Source organism: Xiphophorus maculatus, chromosome 2 (genome assembly GCF_002775205.1).
Source record: "Xiphophorus maculatus strain JP 163 A chromosome 2, X_maculatus-5.0-male, whole genome shotgun sequence".
In the NCBI taxonomy this organism is placed as follows: Eukaryota; Metazoa; Chordata; class Actinopteri; order Cyprinodontiformes; family Poeciliidae; genus Xiphophorus; species Xiphophorus maculatus.
The window spans coordinates 18018773-18035439 of record NC_036444.1 but is presented as its reverse complement, the minus strand read 5'-3'; the positions used below and the strand labels follow the sequence as shown (position 1 = coordinate 18035439).

Below are 16667 nucleotides of genomic sequence, written 5' to 3'. Positions count from 1 at the left end.
AAATGACTACGGTTGTGTAAAGTTAAAAAAAAAAACGTATTTATTCTCTTTGTATGTGTCGCAAAACACAATTATATCAATTAGAAAATATATTTTTGTATCTCTTGATACATGATTTATTTTTCTTTTCTTTTTACAGGTTAAAGAGTCAGGTTTTTTATTTCAAGTATAGCAACAGACCCATGAAATAACCGGATCAATTTGAAAATAATATGAAATTGAACCGTGATGTACAAATTAATGTACCTTATGAATTATTAACAGTTACGTACTCAATGATACATTAAATAAATACATAAATTTACATCCAGCCTTACCAATATAATAATAATATGTAATAATTAAATTAATTATTCAACTCTTGGAACTTAAAATAGATATAGAGCTTTCATAATGGGCTGTGGAATGACATTTAGTGTTATATAGACTAAATTATAGAAAAATAAACAAGTAAAAAAGGTTGTAATTAAGTTATAAAATCCTTATGATTAAGATAAACTCCATTTACTGATATTTGAGAGCTACATGATAAAATTAGTTGTTAAACTAGGAAATGTTTTTTAAACTCTCAATTCTCTTGAATTAGTAATGAATATGAATAAAAATCTAAAAACTGAAACCTCCAGGAAAATGAAAAGTTATATAGCCACCTAAATTGATCTTCTTCAGATAACGTCACCACTCGTATATTTATAAATGAAAAAAAGTTTTATTTGTTAGTGCTCTGTGTAAATGGATGCTACAAACGTACAGATGATCTCAGAATGAACTGTACTATGCCACAAAGTTTTTTGTTTTCCAAGTTTTTTCTTCAACGTTCACATAAACCACAGAACAATTAAAAAATAAAAACGCTGTAAAACAGGAAGGAAAAGTGCTGTGAAGAGGGAAAGAACAAAAAAAAAAAAGCAAACACAAAAACTAACTGCAAGCATGCAGAGAGGAGGAAAACATCAGGGTTCAACGGGGTTAGGGGTTTAGAGGTACTAAAGTGGGCATGACTGGGTTGACTGGTGATGGTATTTTTTCTTTTCCAGTAAAACCAGTAATAATTGAGGTTGGAATTATGCCTATAAAAAAGATTCCCACTCCCTTTGATAGCTATGGAATAGATTTCCTTTTCTACCAAGAACATATGAAGGGTAGACTTCTTTTTTCTGAGAATTTGGAATACTCCAATACAAATAAAATACACAATAGCAACTGGAGTTCTTTGGCTTTGAACAGATGAATTATGTTTCTGGATGTGAAAAGCTTTCAAATGCATACTTTTACATTTTAAACTAACCCCAAGGCCCTGGTCTTCCACTCCCACAAAACACATATTATACCAATTTAATAAAAGATCTAGATAACAAATAAACAAGCACAAACCATAAAACACAGTCAAACTTGACCTCAAAGTCTGCAAAAATGATAAAGTAATAAAAGAAGGATTTATGGTTAGCTTTTTAACATTGAATGATTAAGAGACGAGGCAAAAAGCAAACATTTTAAGGCTGAAATGAAATGGACTCAACAATTCCTCATTTTGTAGAAAAGTCTTCAAAACATGTATTTAATACTGCACTCAAACCGTATAGGAGAGGAAAGGTGGACAAAAAAAAAACAAAGGCAGTCACAGTCAACACGTAAACAAAGTGGCTTCTTGAGAGACACAACAATCTCTTGGCAATTTTAGATGATGATTCAGGAACAAACCCGCCCCGACAGACACAACTTAACAGGAAACAACAGAATAAACTCCTACGTCTTTTAGCACAGAGGTGCAGAACCGTCCTACAGGAGCAGCTCAGCTTGGACAAACTTTAACAAAAAAAAAAAAAAAACAAAGGCGGAGAAACAGTCAAATCAGTTCTTATCGCTCTGAAATCACCTGTTTAAAACACAGTTTTTACATTCACACAATCAGACTCTCACAAAGGTTTCTCTTTGAGAGTCCCGGTAACACACTGGCACCATAAAACTACACAGACCAGAAAAACATCAACCACAAAAAAAGAGAGCATTTGTCGAAACATTTCACATAGTAAAAAATTTAGGAAAAATCTTCAGAAAAACAACTTCTGATATTTCCAATCATTTTGGCTCATATGTACACGCTGAGAGAGGATTCAATACATATTATCCCTCAACACTGACCTCTGCAGGAGTATGATGAGAACAATGAATTTAAATATATGAATAATTCTATATATGTCTAAACTGGCAGGTTTCATTAGATTGAATCATTTGGACTTTAACTGGTGGTTAAATTCAGTTCTGTAGAAAGTCTGAACCCTACATGGCACGACATCATATACTGGTACAGTAATACTAGTAGCAGCTGAAATAAACATGGGGAGCACATTTATTCCCTCTGCTATCTGAATGTGACAATAGGTTCACAATGGTACTATAAAGATACACAGTTAGATGTGAAGCTCCAGTCACAATAAAAAGAAAGTACACTCTCTAATTTCACATGTCAGGATGTAGCCCGGTTCTAAAGTGATTTAGATCTGAATTCAGTGATACAAAGCAGATTCCACACAGTCATTACTTGTAAAAGATTAAGTGAAAATGGAAAGTAAGTGGAAAAATAAGATAACACAATGGCAAAATGGAAGTTGCCCATAGACTTCTTATTACAGCATAATTTGTAGTCCATCGTTCTTCAGTGAAACAGACTATATAAAAGAAAGGAACAGCAGTTTCCATAAGTTAGGGTCCAAACAGTATTGACCTCTGTATTGGGTTGTGCAGTGCTCAAAAAAAGTGTAAAAAATCTAAGAGTTGCATCTCAGACTCTCCAGGCCTCATTTAGAAAATTAAAGTTCCTGACAGAATAGTTAGAAAAGACTGAAGACTTTGATTTTTTTTTTTTTGAAAGGGTTGAAGAAGAATAGTTCTTCTCTCTGTAAAAATAATTGCGGGACGAGATTTACAATGTTGCATCTGAATGAGCTACAAAACCTCTGGAACAACGTAGAGTAATCTGCACAGACAAGACTGACGTAGAGAGGTTGAGCTATAATTCACGGCACTGTGTTTGCAGAAATCCAAGGACAGTGCATCAGCGTTAAGTACAACAACAATTTGAGGGACTGATATAATGACACAAAAAAAGCTTTAACGTTATTACTGCTAAGGGTGATTGAACAGGGCTGTGCACTTAGTTTTTCTGCTTTATCTTTGTTTAATTAATGACAACAGCTTAAACTCAGTTGTGTGTCAGCCTATAAAAAAGTGTGGAACCTCATAAAGACCAGCTCATTATCATTATGTCTTGATATGTCAAACTCTAGAACTGAAGGAGGGTGTACTCTCTTTTCATCATAACTGTGGGTAAGGAGCAGAAGTTTCAAATACTCCTCTGGTAATTCTCATCTTTTGCTAAAAGTATTAAACATAAGAGAAGAGGGAGAAAAAATAAAGAAAAAAAAAAGGGAAAGAAAAAAGGCAAAACGGACAAATTAAATCGAAGAACAGTAAATGTTTTAGGAGGATCGAATGGATCCATTCGTATTACCAAAACGCATGTTTTAGTAGCAAACAGCAAGAATGTTTGAATGATTTGTAGTGATAACATTTTGCTGTAGATGCTCAATGTCGCTTTGAGGTCCCCTCAGGTTCACACGAGCAAAATGGGAAAACAGTTTAAAATTGAATGTCAATTGAATGTAGTTGGGGGTTAATGTGTAAAGTCAAATATTTTAGAGTAATCATGAACCAGAAGAGGCCTGACAGCGGCACTAGCAGTGGAATACATCTCTGTTTTAACCTCCATAATGCTATCACTGAGCATGGGCTGGGAGAAGAAAAGAGAAGAGTCCAGTTGAACAGTCTTCTTTTAACTCAAGAAGATTCCTAAAAGAATGAATTAAACTGGAAATATTTTCTGATAGAAAATGCCGGGCCATCCTTTATGAAAATAAAGGAGATATTAAAAATTTTTCCGCAGTGCATTTAAATAAATATGAGGGATTTAAAATCGTCCCAAGACATGATTTGTAGGTTTTAAATCATCTTTCACTTTTTCAATTACACATTTTTGAAATTAAGTTTAACTTAGCGTTGTATTTTAGTTTACCGACATGATTTATATGTAATAAATAATCTATGATTCAATGGGATACAAAAGATTCATCTTAATTAAAGATGCACCAATCAAGATTTTCTGGACCGAGACCGATATTTGGGCTTTAACTATTGATTCCAGTTTTCCTTTCAAACCTCTATATCAAATAAAAGAGAAAATAAAATGTGATAACAGTTGTTTGATAGTTTTGAATCACACAGAAAAGGAAGAGGCTCCAAGACCATGCCAGTTTATGCATCAAATATTGCATACAAATGGTCCTTTGCGATTGTGATGTTCCACAGATTGATTTTGTAATTAAGAGTGGGATTTTATATATGGTCCATCTCTAAATTAGTAGCATTGAATGATGAAACCATTGGCCAATCCTAATCACTCTTTGACTAGTTGATGCATCTCTAGTTTAAGTGCAATTTTTGTCCAATGTTCTTTAAAACATCTAAGTTTAGTTTTGCTACAAAACTAAATAAATTTGAATATATCTGTATCTTTTGTTTCTCAGTGTTTTCAAACGTTAGAGAAATACCTACAAAAATGAAAATTGAAGAGTTTTTTTCTTGACTGTTCAACCAGACCTAGAATTTCCAATTTACTGTGATCAAAGAAATCTGAAAACGGTATGCAGCCCAGGGCTGCCCTGAACGAGAGTGACGTTTGGGTTCATAAACAGCCTGTGGGTGGAATGCTGATGGTTCTGTTTATTCAGGACATTTTTTAAAAAGTCATGGTTCACATGCACTGTGGCACATTGTAACCGTCTCCATCGGACGTGTGCTGCACAGTGTGATCCTGCAAAGAGCCCAAGTCACTGAAGCGCTCTCCGCACCAGACGCACTTGAACTGGCCCTCCCGGGAGTGCGTGCTCTGGTGTTTGGTCAAGTGCTCGCGCTGTTTAAAACCCTTGCTGCAGTGGTCGCATTTGAAGGGCTTCTCTCCCGTGTGCACACGCCGGTGGCGGTTCAGGTCCGACGAGTACTTGAAGCGCTTCTCGCAGTCAGTGCACTTGAGGGGCTTCTCCCTGGATGGGTCGCAGCGATGCTGGACGAACTCCGAGGAGGACAGGAAGCGCCGGTCGCAGAGCGAGCACTTCAGCGGCTTCTCCTGGCAGTGGGAGTTCTGGTGGCGCTGCAAGGTGGAGCTCTTTTTGTATCCCTTCCCACAGACGTCGCATTTGTACGGCTTGTCCGGCGAGGAGTTGGATGACTCCCCACACTTATGTCTGAGTAGCTCTCCTGACTGGCTGAACTCCTTCTGGCAGGAGGCGCACTTGAACAGGTTATCCATGCCGTGGACGTGCTGGTGATAGAGAAGGTGCGAGGGCTGCATGAAGCCTTTGTCGCACAAACTGCATCTGAAAGGCCGGTCAGAGGGGTCTTTGTGCGTCCGTCTGTGGCGCACGAGCGCGTAATGTTGTTTGAAGCTCATCTGGCACTCGTCGCAGTGAAAGGGCCGCTCCTCGGAGTGCGTGCGCTCGTGCTGCCGCAGGTCCGACGGTCGTTTAAACCCCTTACCGCATGTAGCGCAGCGAAACGGTCGGGAACCCTGCGGGTGGCAGGGATGGTGAAGCAGTTCCGAAGACTCTTTGAAGTGCAGCTCGCACAAGTTGCACTTGAACAAGTGCTCGCCCGAGTGAACGTACATGTGGCGGACGAGGTGCGAGCGGTGCTTGAAGCTCTTTTCGCACACAGCGCACTTGAACGGCCTCTCGTTGCTGTGCGTCCGCTGGTGGTGCTGTAGGTGCGACGACTGGCTGAAAGCCTTGTCGCACGTGTCGCATTTGAAGGGTTTCTCCCCCGTGTGCACCCTCTCGTGTCGCGTGAGTTCTGAGAGGTGCTTGAAGCCCTTCTGGCAGACGGAGCACTTGTATGGTCGGTCCCGAGCCGAGGGGAAAGGTAAGATGGACGAGCTGCTGCTCGCCGACGCCCCGTCGCTGCTGGACGGCTGGGAGCTGCTCGAGGATGTGGGTGTCGTGTTCCCGGAGGAGCCCAGCCGATACGTCTTCTCGCATATGGAACACTTCATGGGGTTGCTGCTGTTGTGCGACGTGTGGTGCTGAGCCAACGAGGTAAGAAGGGAGAAGCCCATCTTACATACTCCACACACAAACGGCTTCTGCTCCACCTGAACACACTGGTGCTCCAGTAAGTCTGTGGCCTGATGGAAGATCTTTAGACACTGAGTGCACTGGAATGACCTGTCCTGACTCACCATGCACTGGTGTTCAAGCGGGTTAGCCAGGTGGGAGATGTCGTGTCCACATGTCCCACACTTGTGTCCTGACTCTGTTCCCACCTGCAAAGAGCTTTGCTGGGCTTGAGAAGGATGTTGCCCCTGCTGTCCGCCTGTATGTTGTTGAGCTCCCGCATGCTGCTGTCCGCCTCCATGCTGCTGCTGCTGCTGCTGCTGCAACGATGAGGCGTCCGGCTGCAGTACGATCCCATACACTGTACAGCTCAAAGCGTTTTCAGCTCCTGCTGGGATGGTGTGGACAACCGGAGGCGGAGCGACGGCGTGCTGCTGCCAGGCCTCCGTCATGCGGGCTCGCGAGTACGGATTCAGTTTGGCAGCTGGAGTGGCCCAGCTAAAGAGGGAAAGAGAGACATTTTGAGTAATTGGCCGCAGGCTTCCGAATGTGTGAAGGGGGAAAAAAACTCACTCCATCTCTTAGCTCGATGAAGGAGCCGTGACCAGGCTGTTAAGGCTTAAACTGGAACCCACTGAAGAAAAGCAGATGTTGGGAAAAATGGGGGGAGATGCACAACTTTCACTTTATCCTTGAGTTACATCTGGAAGAAAACACAAACTGTCAGAAATACCACATGAAGAAACAGAGTACTCATAGTACTTTATGAGGAAACCACACTCTAATGAAAAAGATTGCTCGGTTGTTTTAGCAATCCGTTTTTAGCTTTAGCCTGAAATCTCTGAAACTTTAGCTCAACCTGATCTTTTAGAGGTCTTTAGTAATGTTTCAATCTTTGCTTTACAGCCACTGAGGCAGATTGTGCAGTGCACACAGACTTCTGAGGAAACTCTACAATATTATTTCTACTGATAGAACTCTAGTTGGCAGGCATGTTGTAGGGGTACACATAAGGGGCACATCTAATGTGGTGCAGACAACACGATTGCCTTAAAAAGATGGGTGGAAAATGGAGGCAACTGATGATTTAAAAAGCTGCAATATCAACATGATCTTTTAAAAGAATTGCGTACCTTTTCTGCTCTTAGTTTAATAAAAAAAAATATGAATTTTTACACTGACACATCAACACTGCTGATTTTGACACAACAGAAGAACATCAAAACAATGTAATCTTTAGTTTTCAAACTAATCTATAATTTTTATGCTACCCCTCTATAAGCAGACTTAAAGTAACAAACTTGTAGGGACTATTAGTGCTACCAAATATTGTAGCACTGGTTGTTTAGTTAAAAAAATATTCTAATATGTGACTGTTTTCCTTACTCAAATGTAATTTTTTGAATCTTTGCAAGGACTGCTCTTAAGTTGTTTCTTATATTAACAGCATTTTATATTTTATTTTTTATTTTATCTACAACTACTACTCAGTGGTAGTTGTTATTGTGTCTTGTCTCTATGCTGTAACTGTGAAGTAATTTCCCTGCTGGGATGAATAAAGTACTTCTATTCTATTCTATAATGTTGGACTTGGAATAATACATAAATTCATCAATTAAATTTTCTACCTTTTCCATAAGAGGTATTAAACCTGTCTGGCTCTGTAGTAAACCTGAATATGCAACAATATTTGGGATTTTCAGAACATGAGACACAACATGCCTCATGTTCTGAACATAAATACCCAGCACAGAAATAAAATTTTCTGTGATCTTATTTAATTAAGATTCTTTGAAATCCATTATTCCAGAAAATTGTAAAACACAGCTGTATGCTTTGGCACTACAGTAACACTGGTAATCGGTGAGTAAAAAACGAAAAAATGCTCAAATAATATGTTTAATTGCAGGATTGCTCTCTTTCATTTATGCAATGCCGACAAAAGTGCAAATATTGTGTCAGAGTGACATAGCTAAAGTGGTGCTCTGTGTGTTTTTTACTTCTAGGCTACTAATACTACTATAATTCTTTATTATTAGGATGTAATAGACAAATAGCGGACAGTAATCTCTGAGCATCTTTTTTCCCCCCACCACATTTCCTTTCACTCTTGATCAGTCATTATTGTTCCCATCTTGGGTTTCTTCTTTCTCTTGACAGCTATTATTTGGCAAAACCATTTGCATCAGTCTCACATCCTCTCCAAAGCACATCCAGTCAAGGCAGATGATATCACCTGCTCAGCCTTCTGCAGATGCAAGTTTCTTGTAGTCAAAAGATAGTTGTTTCTTTCCACCATTTCCCTATGCATGTTCTTAATTGGCCTGAATCTGATTGTTTCTAAACAGCATTTTTACTGGACTGATTTGGACTAAAAACGACATTGAGTCTTGTGTTTAGTAATTAAATACATTGAGAAGACCAATGCTGTGACATGGTGTTAATAAACAATATGAAATGCACTAAATTTCATAATAATAAAGCAAATTCAATTTCTACCAGCTCTGCAATTCCCTGCACGGGATATGGTATTAAATTCAATACAAATTGGTGCAAAAGGAATTTGTACCACAAACGTAAGTGTTTTGTGGGATGCGCCTTATTTATTAAGAGCAAAAACACTAAACAAATGAAGTCAACACAACTGGAATAGAATGATTTTAAAGGGGGTGAATGTTTTCTTTGAAAATCAATTCGTCTTTGTGTGTTTACGATGCGTTTTTACACAATTCCAAATGCTGGGCGATTCGAAGTAAAATAATTGATGAACGGAGTCTGCGCATCGTAACGTTTTTTTTTTTTTTTTTTAAGTCTCCAGGCAAAGATCAGGGTAACCAGGGAGAGATAGCCTGCTAGCCTAGCCACCTGCTAACAGAGCCACAGAGGAAGCATTAGCCAGGTGTTGTGCTGGAAAACGCTTCCCGGCTATAAACAGCTCCCCTCGCAGCTTAGAGCGTCACGTTTAAATATTGAAGATTCAAATTCTTTGTCTAGTGCTGTACAGACAGAGACGAACTCTAAATTATTACTCAAACTATTGTTTCAAGAGCTATTCCTTTCATCCGTGTGCTTCTACGACGTAGCTTCTCTTTTTGGCATGAGCGCTAGTTTGTGCACAACACCGGGTTAGCCCCGGGAACACAAACGACCGCGAAGCGACAGCAACGGTGACACGTTCCTAACGGCAGGGAAATGAACACATTTACATACCTGGAGCTTTCTACCAGTCCTAAGGGGAAATCATGGTTCAATATGACGACGGTTAGCTGCTCCCCAAAAATAAATTAACCGGAGGGTTTCCTCTTTACGTCCGCAGACGGAGCTCTGATGCTCGCCTTGTTGTAGCGCCGGGGTTCCAGGAGCCGGGGGCCGAAAATGTAGGGTCATTAAACTGTCCCGTATCAACCCTTAACGGCTCCGTTACGAATCATTTATCGGGCTCATGATGCATCCTCTCGACTGGCGAGAAGATGATGATTTTGTTATTAATTAGAGGCTAACTGAGGGCTAGCTGCGGAGCCCCTGGCCGCGCACGGGAACATGAACACACAAGAGTTAATTGGCATGAACACACACAGACAGACACACAGTGGGCATGGTGTGTGTGATGGCTTTCAATTCAGCTCAATTCACGTTTATTGTGGTATGTTCCCGAGACAATGTCACACAATGTCACGGTGGCACATGGTGTGCATCCTTGTGTAAATTGAAAATTAAAACAATAAATTAATTAACAATTAAAAACCAATTTATTTACAATTAGCCAATAAGCATATTGTTAAAATTGAAGCGAAAAACAATGTTATATAATGCAGTTTGAGACTATGAAAACATAGAATAGAATAGAAATATATTTTCTTGTACCACAGTGGACAAATTTAGGTATAAGTTAAAGGTAAATATCATAAATGTTGAAACTAAGGAGAAAAGTTTAAAAAAAAAGAGAGCAAATAACCAACACTCCTGTCTGAATGATTACCTCATCCTCACTAAACAATCAATCTCAGCCAATATGGACAGATATCAATAATGAAGATACAACAACAGTGTGTTCTGAAGTTTAAGAGGACTTATATGAGGATGTTGTTCTTGCTGTTGTCATCCTGATCCACTGCTACCTGAATCCGGAATTGGGGTCTCATATGTCTGCTCTCAAGTCACATGGATGTGATCTCAATTTATTTTTGAAATATTCATTATTTCTGTTAATATTATGCCAGTGGTCTCTTATATGACAGCTCCTACTTAAATACTGTTGAGGATTCTGATAAATAGTTCATTGGCAGATTTGAGGAACATTATAGTTTACAAACAGAATCTAATCTATTTTATAATCCATTAAGCAGCAACTGGGAACTCATAAAATCTGTCCATATTACTTCACCTTTAAAAAGTTTTCAAATTAAATTTAAATTAAAAAATATTTTATTGGTCCCAAAGGGAAATTAATTAAATAAAATTTGGTATATTATGTTGTAATTTAACAAATGATATTATTTAATGTCTTACTCTTATTTTATACAACCAGAAAGACGAAGGTGAAAATTAACCATTAACATTAAATCTGATTACACGTGGACTGAAGTTCTCATGTTGTCGTTGTGTATAGTCTCTTCCAAAAGAAGTTACAAACTACTTTAATGAAGAAAAAGATCACAAAGTTTTAAACCAGGTTTTAAGCCAGGGTTCAAAACAGGGTTTAAAACTGGAAATTGATGCCAAATGTAATTAAAAATCTTCTAATCTGACATTTTTTCATCCACTTGACCTTCTTCTCGGGTTAAACTGGGAATAGATTTATCTCCCAGTTTGAGATAATATTTAATATTCACATTTTAAAATATATTTTAAAGTTGTTAATTAACCTAAGAAACTCACTAAATCGTTCAGCTATAGCAGAACGCTTTAGAGGCGGACTGTTTGTTTCGGTCGGACATGAATTAAGGTAACAAGCGGTTGTTTACATCGGAATAGAGCAGGCTGTTCGGAAACGTAATTAATTTTGTGACTTTGAAGCTACGACTGGAACCAACATCTGGTCTATGGCAAGTACCTAACTTATCTGTACGATGCCCTGATGGTTCGGGATGTTGGTTGGTTACAGCAGCAGCTCTGAGGAGGACAGTGAACCCGGAAGTGAAGCGAGGAGTCGAAATAGCCGAAGATCAGTGGAGGAAGATGAGGGAACCCGAGACCTTCCAACCAAGAAGAAAGCCAGAACCGAGGAGCTGGATCCTAAAACGAGGTGTGTGCAAAGTACAAAGTTGTGTCTGTCTGTCTGAATTTGTAAAATATTATTATTTTTAAATGCAAATGAAAGCCATTTGTTTAGTAGCTGGATAAAATTAGATATTTGAAATGTTAGAAATTCAATATATTCGACAGCTTCACCATTTCCGACAAAGCCATAACCATTCTTTGGTGGGACATCCACAGTTTAAAGAGCAAATACTTGCTCCATAGGAATACAAACTTAATTCGCAAATTCTTCAGTCTGATTATTTCAGGTGAAAATAAAACGTGCATGTCCTGCAGACTGCCTCTGCCCGGTTGCCTCCTGAGCATGTTCCCTGATGACGACGATGAAGCACTGACTGAAGACAGCTCCCTTCATGGTGGACGCATCCGCTCCTTCAAGCACGAGAGAGGAAATTGGGCCACTTATGTTTATCTGCCTTGTAAGAAGCAACCAGAACAGTTTTTTTGTACACCCTTCTCTATCCTGGTTCTTAACTATGTGGCTCATTTTTGTCAGACCCTCCTGAGGAGGAATTTGAGGAGCTTTTAGAGGAGTTGCTGTCAGCCTTGGGGGCTCATGGTCTGATGCTGACGCAGCAGGAGGAGTTCCACCTGAGTCTGTCTCAGACGGTGGTGCTCAGGCACCACTGGATCCAGCCATTTACACAAAGCCTCCAGTCGGGCCTTTCTCAATGCGGAAGGTTTGTTTATCACTCCTTGATTTGCAGGCAAACAAACTGAATTCAAATTTTAGATTTTTAGCTAAGCGCTTCAGAAGAAAAATCTAAACTTGTTTGTGAGAAGTCACACACACAAAAGTACCAGAAAAAGTTCAAAGCATATGTGAAAAATGTAACAAAGACACGCACTTCTGTGTGGAATTTATATTTGTACTCCCTAGAACATGGTGAGGGAGGTGCACACATATAACTAATATGTTACTATTAAGAATCTGAACAGTACGGTGGAGATGCTTTCCAAGTTTGTAGCTACATTTCTGCAAACAGAATTGTGGATTTAATTAGGATTTAATGCTGTCCTCAAACTGAACCACCAGAGGTGTCTTATTGACCCTACGTCTACTCAACTACAGCCTAAACACAGTCAATTTCATTCAGCATCATCTTAATCCTTAAGTAGATCAGGAAGTAATAGAAATAAAGGGAAAGTAACTTATTGTGTCAACCATAGATCATCTGTTGTTAGATGAAACTGACTTCCTGCCAAGTCTCTTAAAAACTGTGTACAGTGGATCCTGAGCAATGGTAGACATCCCAAAAGTTGGAGTTTTAGATTGGTTGTTTAATAAATTAAAATTATTAATTGATAAAAGAAACAATCTTTTGTGAAATAAGCATGTTTTTTTTTGTGAAAGCTTTATTACTTTCACAATGTAACAATACCAAGTCTCCAAACAATAGTTTTCCTCAACTATAAGTTTTTCCATTTTCAGATATACTTACTTGCATAGTCTTTCTTGACTGTTTAACATATACTAGTTGTTACTGATGGGATGTGATGAATTTGATAAATATGAAGTCTACAGGAAACAAAAAATTAAAAAAAATCACAGCTGTTGTCATTCTGTTGACATTCTCATAAAAGCTTTATCCTGTTGGCAGGTTTGCGTGTTCAGCAGCAACGCTGAAGGTCTACTGCAACGCTGAGAGGACAAGGTAATGTCTTCAAAGCATTTATCTCAAAATTTCCTTTGGAAACATTTACTTTAATTTAACTTGAAATATTCAAATTTAAATCAAAAGTTTCTTAAAAAAAGTTACTTAATTTATGAATTGTCAGAAAAGCCATGCTTGTTTGATGCTGCCACTCTAAAAGGTGATGATCATCCAGTCAACGCATTAAATCACTACAATATAACTGTATGTTCAAGCCACAGTATTGCTACAGAATGTATTTGACTGGCCATTCTCTGAATCCTCTATCCTCTCTGTGGTCCACAGTTAAGTTGTGACTTAACAGGTAATTTTTTATTTTCTGAGGATACATTTTATCCTCAGACGTATTTCATTTTATCTAGGCTTACTGATACCTTAATGATTACCGCTGTTTCCCCTTCCCTGTGTCTTGAAATGCTGTTCCACATCAGGACCTTCTTGGGGATGGAAGTGTCCACCGGTCATGCTCAGTTGTTGGATCTGGTCCGAGTTGTCGACAAAACAATGATCGAGTTTCAATTGGACACTTTTTATAAGGTCAGTTAAATTTCACTCAAACTCTTTTTTATTTTGATATTTACTTGGGAAATTGGCAAAAAGAGCAGTTTAGGTGAAACTGGGTTCGGATGTCTTTTAGGTTGTCACAATAACTGTTTTCAGTTTGATTTGTAAATTAAATTAAATTAAAATCCAGAAGCAAATGCTGAAACAGACCAAAGAAGAAAATTTTGTTCAAACACAAATCACAATGTAAAAAAAGTAAAACTAGATCATTATTTAAAAGCCAGAAATGCCCGCCTTCTTAAGTTTCTCACTAGGTTTCTCTCGGCTTTGTGTTGTAGGAACCATCTTTCCACGTGAGTCTGGCCTGGTGTGTGGGAGACCAGACGGAGAAGATGAAGGAACTCTTACAGGAGCTGCAGGTGCTCAGATGTTATTAGTTTAGTTTGTATATAAAATTTTGCTTTTATTGTGTCAAAAAATGATACTTATTGATGCCAGTTTTAATTACACAGAGGGAACAGAAAACATATTTGCATGAAGTTGTCGGACCACTTTTGTCCTTTTTATTGCAGCAGCACAATCTCACACGTTAAAGAGATTTAGTTAACTTTTTAACTAAATCAAATTGTTTGAAAAATAGACTTTTTGTAATTATAATTTTTTTATCTAAATCATTTATTGCTAGTCATAATAATTTATATTAAATAATTCTTTGAAAATAGTTTTTTATTTACTATGTTGATCATGTGTCCATGAATCTTTAAATGGCTCTCCACTTAACCTGCAGCACAAATATGATGCAAAAATGTCTCTAAGCTGCTCTTCAAAGCGGAAAAGACAAGTTAATATGTCATTCAACTCAGGCAGATACCTACGTATTCACCCGATAAGATATCTAAAAATGCTGCTGTAAGCAAATTTTTAAAGCCTTTTTTGTACATATCTTGATAAGGAGTACCAATAAATGAGGAAAGAGTTGAAGCGTTTTATTAGGACATAATTTACATGTATGACCCAAAACCACCAGGGAGGTGCACACTTATCTTTTTCTGCTACCGGTTAGTTCATGCTCAAAAGGAAATATATGCAAATAGTTTAGTTAAATTTTTTTTGTTTGGGTTTTAGTAGAACATCACCAGCTTCATTGGGACATATTCCGAGTGTAATGCAGTGTTCAGTCCATTTGATGCGTCTTTAATTGTTCTACTGTAAAACTTCAGACTGTTAACTTTGAGAGGCCACAAAGAAACAGTCACCAAGCCTTCTGCATGCAAAACATTCAAGAAGTTATTTAAAGTAAAATACCAGGTGGACATCTATGACTTTACAAAACCTTGGCTTTTTCTTTATACTTCTCTGTGATTCTCTTGTGATTTTTGATATCTTTTGTGTTTGCTCTGAAACACAAATTACTGGCATGATCATTGCTTTACAAACTATTCATACACCTTGAACTTTTTTTCACAAAAGTCCGCATATTTTATCAGGATTTTATTCGATAGACCAATTTAAGGCAGTGCATTTGTGAAGTGGAATAAAAGGTTTTCAAAATGTGGTCAATGTGGAGTCGGATTGAAGGGGGTTTTTATACAAATGCAAACCACGCTTTTCAGAGTTTTAGTTAAACATAAAAAAACAACTATATATTCTTTTCTGTTTATTTCCCAATTACATTCTACTTTATGTTGACCTGCCACATCAAATTTTAGTGGAGTACACCGATGTTTTTGGTTGGTCTGAAATAAAACGTGGTTTTATTTCATTTTTTTCCCTTGTTACAGATTATGGTAGATGATCGTGAAGAAGGGCCGTTTCTGTTGAGGTTGGACTGTGTAGAAGTTCGCTGCAGGACAGGAAACAAGACTTTTCGTTTCTCACTAAAGACCTCGTGAGTGAGCAGACTGGCATTGAGTCTGCGACTCACAGCTGCAAAAAAACAGATGTTACAGACGACGGCTTACAAGCATCATCAGGCAGTCTAGAGCCACAGGTTGTTTTTTTTGTACCAAAGATAAACTAAATAAAGCTGCTACTTGTTTTGTACATCTTTTTGTTGGTGACTTGTTCTTCACAAAACCAATTTTTATTGCGTGTGCTGGAAGCTGCTATGATGCAAAGACAGCTTCTCTGAGAGGAAGCTGGGCTTTTACTTAGCTCTGAAACCTCAGTGAGTCACAGGCTGATATTCACAAGAAAATAGAGAAGGTAATTTGCTTATAAGACTTATGAGAATGAGGAAGCATTTTTTTTCTCCATGTCTCATTGCTCCATTAAAACTGGCAAATGCTGAATGTAAGGGAAGTAAATTCAGAAGAGAAAAACAAAATAACTCTTTTCAAAGTCAAAGAATAAACAAAGTTGAAAACATGTAAATCCTGAAAGCTGTGTAGCGATTTTAAATTTCACAGAATAGCTATTTCCTATGTCATATGACATGACATTACTCAGCTCTATGCAGTATCAAAATTACTAATATAGACGAGGAAAAAAATAATGCCAAATGCTGAATGAGAGAAATGTGTTTTATGATTCTCTAACTAAAAATAAAACTGAGTCATGAGTGGTTCACTTGAAGTATTTTACTCTACAGAAGGCAGCTTGTTTATGATACACATTTATAATCACTTACAGCAGAAGTGAAACTTTATAGTAATATCATTTTGGTCAGTGAGGGCTTCATGGCACAGTACAGGTCCAGGTCCAGAGTTTTCTCTCCACATCTGCACAGCAGGATCTGGGTTTCTCTAAAAGGTCTGAACATTTAACAACTTAAAACAGGGAGGAAAAGTATAAAACATCTAGGAGATGATCCATGTCGGTCAGGAAGAGTTTCCTCTTTCCAGCTTCATGCAATTAAAGCCTTTTAAGGCACCTCATTGAAACCAAACCCAAACAAAAAGATTCAAACAGGAAAATGGACCAAGTAGATTAGCTGTTCCTTTTTTTTGGTGTGTGTGATCTTTTCCCTGCATTACTCAACTTTCAGAATATTGTTTTACAAACCAAGATGTAGATCATAAAATCATCCTTTAAAAAAGTCTCACTGCAAAAACACAAAATCTTACAAAGTATTTTTGTCTAGTTG

The 16667-nt window shown here is 38.1% G+C and overlaps 2 protein-coding genes across 3 annotated transcripts; one reads left to right on the top strand and one right to left on the bottom strand.

The window, feature by feature from the left end:
• Positions 1 to 450: 450 nt before the first annotated feature.
• On the bottom strand, positions 451 to 9723 carry LOC102220230 (zinc finger protein 319). The gene is made up of 3 exons (XM_014473926.2): positions 9375 to 9723; positions 6738 to 6867; positions 451 to 6662 (listed from the first exon to the last, which is right to left on the bottom strand). Exons 2-3 carry the CDS (start codon positions 6740 to 6742, stop codon positions 4811 to 4813), a joined length of 1857 nt encoding a protein of 618 aa, XP_014329412.1. The 5' UTR covers positions 6743 to 6867; positions 9375 to 9723; the 3' UTR covers positions 451 to 4810.
• A 1375-nt stretch (positions 9724 to 11098) lies between these two features.
• On the top strand, positions 11099 to 16408 carry usb1 (U6 snRNA biogenesis phosphodiesterase 1). 2 transcript variants are annotated; one of them, XM_005796345.3, is made up of 7 exons: positions 11099 to 11409; positions 11700 to 11842; positions 11920 to 12103; positions 13025 to 13078; positions 13510 to 13615; positions 13921 to 14001; positions 15364 to 16408. In XM_005796345.3, the coding sequence occupies exons 1-7, from the start codon at positions 11252 to 11254 to the stop codon at positions 15472 to 15474; spliced, it is 837 nt and encodes a 278-aa protein (XP_005796402.1). In that variant the 5' UTR covers positions 11099 to 11251; the 3' UTR covers positions 15475 to 16408. The 2 variants fall into 2 exon arrangements, with proteins under 2 accessions (XP_005796402.1, XP_023204393.1); XM_023348625.1 differs by having other exon boundaries at positions 11658 to 11842.
• The last annotated feature ends 259 nt before the right edge of the window (positions 16409 to 16667 follow it).

What these genes read in the sequence shown, in the direction of transcription:
- usb1 (XM_023348625.1), top strand. Translation starts at nt 11,252, where the DNA reads ATGTTGGTTGGTTACAGCAGCAGCTCTGAGGAGGACAGTGAACCCGGA. An exon ending in TGCAACGCTGAGAGGACAAG is followed by an intron (nt 13,079 to 13,509) that starts GTAATGTCTTCA and finishes GTTCCACATCAG; the next exon opens with GACCTTCTTGGGGATGGAAG. An exon ending in AACTCTTACAGGAGCTGCAG is followed by an intron (nt 14,002 to 15,363) that starts GTGCTCAGATGT and finishes CCCTTGTTACAG; the next exon opens with ATTATGGTAGATGATCGTGA.